Here is a 4,054-nt window from a genome sequence, read left to right as displayed (position 1 = left end):
CTCCTGGATCTCACCTGGCCTCACCTCCCTCCACGTGTCCTAACAAGAGCAGACAGGCCAACTCCACCCTGACGTCTTTGGGGGTTCTGGCTGGCTGTCCCTCTTCCTGCCATTCTGGGAGGCGTATGCGAGACCCGGCGGCCCCCTGCCTGCTGCTCAGTGGGCAGTGGGTCCTGCAGCCCACAGGCCAGGAAGGAGTGGCCCTGTGGCTGAGGTCCAGGCCGGGCTGCTGCCCTCCCCACTGGTCGCCTGTGGCCGCAGCTACTGGGGCAGGGGGAACAGGCCAGGTTGAGCGGGCGGGAGGCCAGGGCAGGGATGAAAAGGCCCTTCACAGCCTGCACAAAGGCCGTCTGTGCGCGCGGGCGCCTGGGCTCGGGGCCCCGTGGCCGGAGTGAGCGCTGAACAAACTTATTTACCGAAAGGCAGGGGGGCTGGGGGCGGCAGGGCTGGGGGCGAGCCCGCGGTGCCCAGGCCTGGGTCACGAGGCCCCACATCTCCTGGTCTCCTCGGTCAGGGTGTAGAGTCACAGCATGCTGTTTACTCTGGTCCTCGGAGTTTGGGGCTCATCGTGGGTCCTCCTCCTCTGTCAACGTCACTGGCTCGCAGCTCGCCTTACACATCGTGGCTTCCATCCTCTGCACCTTTGCTCGTGCTGGTCCCTCTGCCTGGCTTTCCTTCACCCCTCCTCAGACAGGGCCTGCTGCTGACAAACTCCTGACAACTGCGCCTGTTCATGGCTTCCCAGAAGGATAGGTTTGGGGGAGGGTGTGTTCCTGCCTTTAAACTTTCTTTTCCCCTCATACTACGGCAAACTGAGAAATTTAGAGACATGTAGATGAGGAAACGGTTTAGCTCCTCGCTGGTGGCTCCAGCTCCTTTGCTGAAGGCAGGTGACAGAGTCCAGGCTGCTGCTGGGGTGCCTGCCTGGGCCAGCAGGGAGCTAGCTGGCCCCTGGGGCCCTGGCTGCTTTCACACAGATTAGCCTTGGACCAGCTTCTGGGGGTCTCCCGTGACGGTCAGTTGCAGCAGTCACAACCACGTGCAGTGGCCTAGCTGGCGTCCCACTGTGTAGATCACACTGTGGGTACTCTAGGGCGGCGGCAGCCCATGACGGCAGTGAGGACAGTTACCAACTCGTGTGGGCTGTGAGAGGCATGGTCTAACCCCATTTCACAGGTCAGGAAAACGAAGGAGGGGCGGGGCAAATCCAACTGCCAGGGTCCCAGGCGAAAGTGTGATGGAGCCAGGCTCTGGACCCAGCCCCCTGGGTTTGGAAGCCCATGGGCTGAGCCCCTCGAGCTTCAGGGACTGGTCGGGTCTGGGAGGAGGGGCTGCAGGAGGGTACACTTAGCAAGGACAAGGCAGCCTGGGCCCGAGTGTCTGGCAGGGAGGAGCCGGGCCTCTGTGGGGAGTAGCAGAGTGAGGCTGGTCTCAGGGGACAGAGAGGGCCTGGGTGCACCTCCCAGCTGCCCTGCTCAGAGATGGCTCCCGGGCTCCGGCAGAGGGCAGACGGTGGCTAGCTCCAGGGGTGAGTCCCTCTCCTCCCAGGGGCCGCGGTGCCTGTCACTCCTGAGCTGGGAACTGGTTCCCCTAGATGCCACCCAGGCCAGCCGGGCCGGTACCCGGGAGCCCCGTGCCGGACCCCTGGCAGTCGGACATGAGCTTTGGCCGGTAGTGCTGGGACAGGGTGTGCCTGCCTGCCGCCCTGCCTTGGGTTCGCGGGGAACAAGCAGGGGCTAGTGGTTTTTCCATTTATCTGGGGAGACAGGCAGTCTGCAAGCCCTGCACCTCAGGGCCTGCCAAGCGGTGGCCACACTCAGGCCTTCACTCTGCCCAGCCCCCGGGAGCCTGAGGTCAGCATGCCTGGCGCCTGGAGCTTGCCACAGCAGCTACAAGGCTGCAGACCCCTGCCTTCCCAGGCAGTGACAAGGGAGGCCTGACAGGGTCACTTTGTCCCTTTTCACAGGGACAACTTCACACCCAGCCCCAGCACTGCAGTTGAGCCTTGGGCCCTGTGAGCAGACAGCTCCCCGCTGACCCCCTTCCACCGGGTGCTGGAGCCTTTAGCCCTTGGAGGCCTCCTTGCCAGGGGTGTTTAATGAAAAAGGGTACAAGTTGGGCAGGCTTTGGAAAATGGAACAGTGGTTCCTGCCTGCAAGCTAAGCCTCCAAACTGAGCCAGCCCAGGCCTGGGAGAGGCTGCAAGGGGCAGGACTTGGGGAGCCTCGTAAAATTTTATCATAAAAAGATTTTAAGTTTGTAGAACAATTGCAAAAATAATCCAGTGAACTCCAGTAGATTCTTCACTTAGGTTCACCAGTTACCAACATTTTGCCATATCTGCTCTCTGTCTTCCTGTCTCTATCTACCCACACCTGCCTATCTGAATACTGAGCCATTTGAGAGTAAGTTGCAGATGTGTCCCTTTGCCCCTAATATGCCCAAGAACAAGGATATTCTGTCATGTAACCAGTTAATTGTCCACATCAGGGGGTGAACCTGGATGCAGTACTGTTATCTAAACCATAGCCTTACTCAGATTTTACCAGCGGATCCCAAACTGTCCCCATCCAGGAACACACACTGCATTTAGTTGTCACATCTCCACCTTCTGTGTCTCTCATGGCTTTGACATTTTTGAAACTTCTGTTATTTTAAGACTGGCCCTGAATTTTGGTTTGGCTGATGCTTCCTTCTGGTTTGCCCAGGTGGGCTCTGTTGGCAGGAAAGCCTGGGAAATACCCTTGTGTCTTCCGGAGCAGCCCTGGACCACCTTCAGGACCAGGCTGAGGGCCCTGACCCTGCTAAAGCCGACGGTCAGGGCTGGTCGGGAGCCTGGAGCCTGCTTGCCACCTGGTCTGGAACTTCACTGGGCGGCGGGGACCTTCTGTCCAGGAAGCATGGACAGGCCCAGGCTTGGGGCCGAGGTCGGGGTACGGGCCCAGGGTTATCACATAGGTCTCTCAGCCTGTTCCTTTAGTTCTCTAGGGCCCTTGGATACCCCAAACCCGACTAACCCCCAACCCATGAGCAGAGAAAGGCTCCTGCAGAAAAGGCTGCTCAGGGGACGTGCTGATTGAACTCGGCTTGTAATGGGGGCAGGGAGGCACCCACTCTTTTCTGGGGGTTCTCTTACAGACCAAAGACACCCCTGCCCACTCTTCTGGCCCTTTTTCTCTGGAGACAGAAACGCACTGCCATCAGTCCCTTAGGGTATAGAGGCCCCTTGGGCTTGAAGCCTCACACACATGGGACAGTGCGGGTGCTGGCCCCCATGTCCTATGGGCCACATGGGTTTCTCCAGGTGAAGGCCAAGGCAGAGGAGCAGGGCTGACTCCCCTGGGGTGCAGGTGGGCCTCTCCCCTCCATCCCCTGCAACAGTGGCACCCTCCATTCTCCTGGGGCCCGGGGTGGGCAGGGACCCTGGGGCTTCACCTTCCTGGCCTCTTATTCAGGGTGCCCTTCACGGGTGCCTGTGCCTGCCCGTCACGGGTAGGGGCCCCTCACGTGTCGCCTCACCCAGGCCCACAGAGCCCATTGGTTCAGAGGGGGACCCCAGGCTCTGCTGGAAGCCAGCGACCTGCCCATGTCCCCCTGGTCTGCCCTCACTGCTGCTTTCTAAGGCAGCCTGTCTCTACTCCCCTTCCCCACAACCATCTGTGTTCACTTGGAGGCAGCCTGGCCCCAGTGGGGGCCTTGGGGCCACAAGTGGCCTCTCAGCCTGCTTGTCTCATCTGTGACACGGGAGGGCTAGTGTAGTGCTGAGTCCCAGGGCCCATGCACACAGCCCCACCTTCCCAGGTGGTCAGCTGCGGGAGCACAGCACGTCCTGGTGGGCAGTGCTGCCTGGGCCCCAGCTTCTGTCCTTGGCCTTGCAGCCGAGGGCCCGCAGGAGCCCGTGCCCACCCTGTGGAACGAGCCCGCTGAGCTGCCATCAGGAGAAGACCCCGTGGAGAGCAGCAGCCCAGCCCAGGAGCCCGCGGCCACCGGGCCCCCGGCCCCCACCGCTGCGCCGAGCCCCGAGGACAGCACCGCGCGGGAGCGCCTGGACCAGG

At 61.3% G+C, this 4,054-nt stretch overlaps 1 protein-coding gene across 1 annotated transcript in view; it reads left to right on the top strand.

Annotated features, from left to right (window-relative positions):
• Nucleotides 1-4,053, top strand: part of SNORC (secondary ossification center associated regulator of chondrocyte maturation) — a gene marked incomplete at its 3' end in the record, with an annotated part of 5,725 nt that extends 1,672 nt beyond the window's left edge. Inside the window, exon 2 of the mRNA XM_015585372.1 lies at nucleotides 3,878-4,053. Coding sequence (XP_015440858.1) covers nucleotides 3,878-4,053 — 176 coding nt within the window. The remainder of the gene's footprint in view (nucleotides 1-3,877) is intronic.
• Between the last annotated feature and the right edge of the window lies 1 nt (nucleotide 4,054).

This window comes from Pteropus alecto, unplaced genomic scaffold (assembly GCF_000325575.1).
Source record: "Pteropus alecto unplaced genomic scaffold, ASM32557v1 scaffold110, whole genome shotgun sequence".
In the NCBI taxonomy this organism is placed as follows: domain Eukaryota; kingdom Metazoa; phylum Chordata; class Mammalia; order Chiroptera; family Pteropodidae; genus Pteropus; species Pteropus alecto.
Note: the sequence above shows the minus strand (reverse complement) of the source record. Positions and strands in the feature narration are given on the sequence as shown.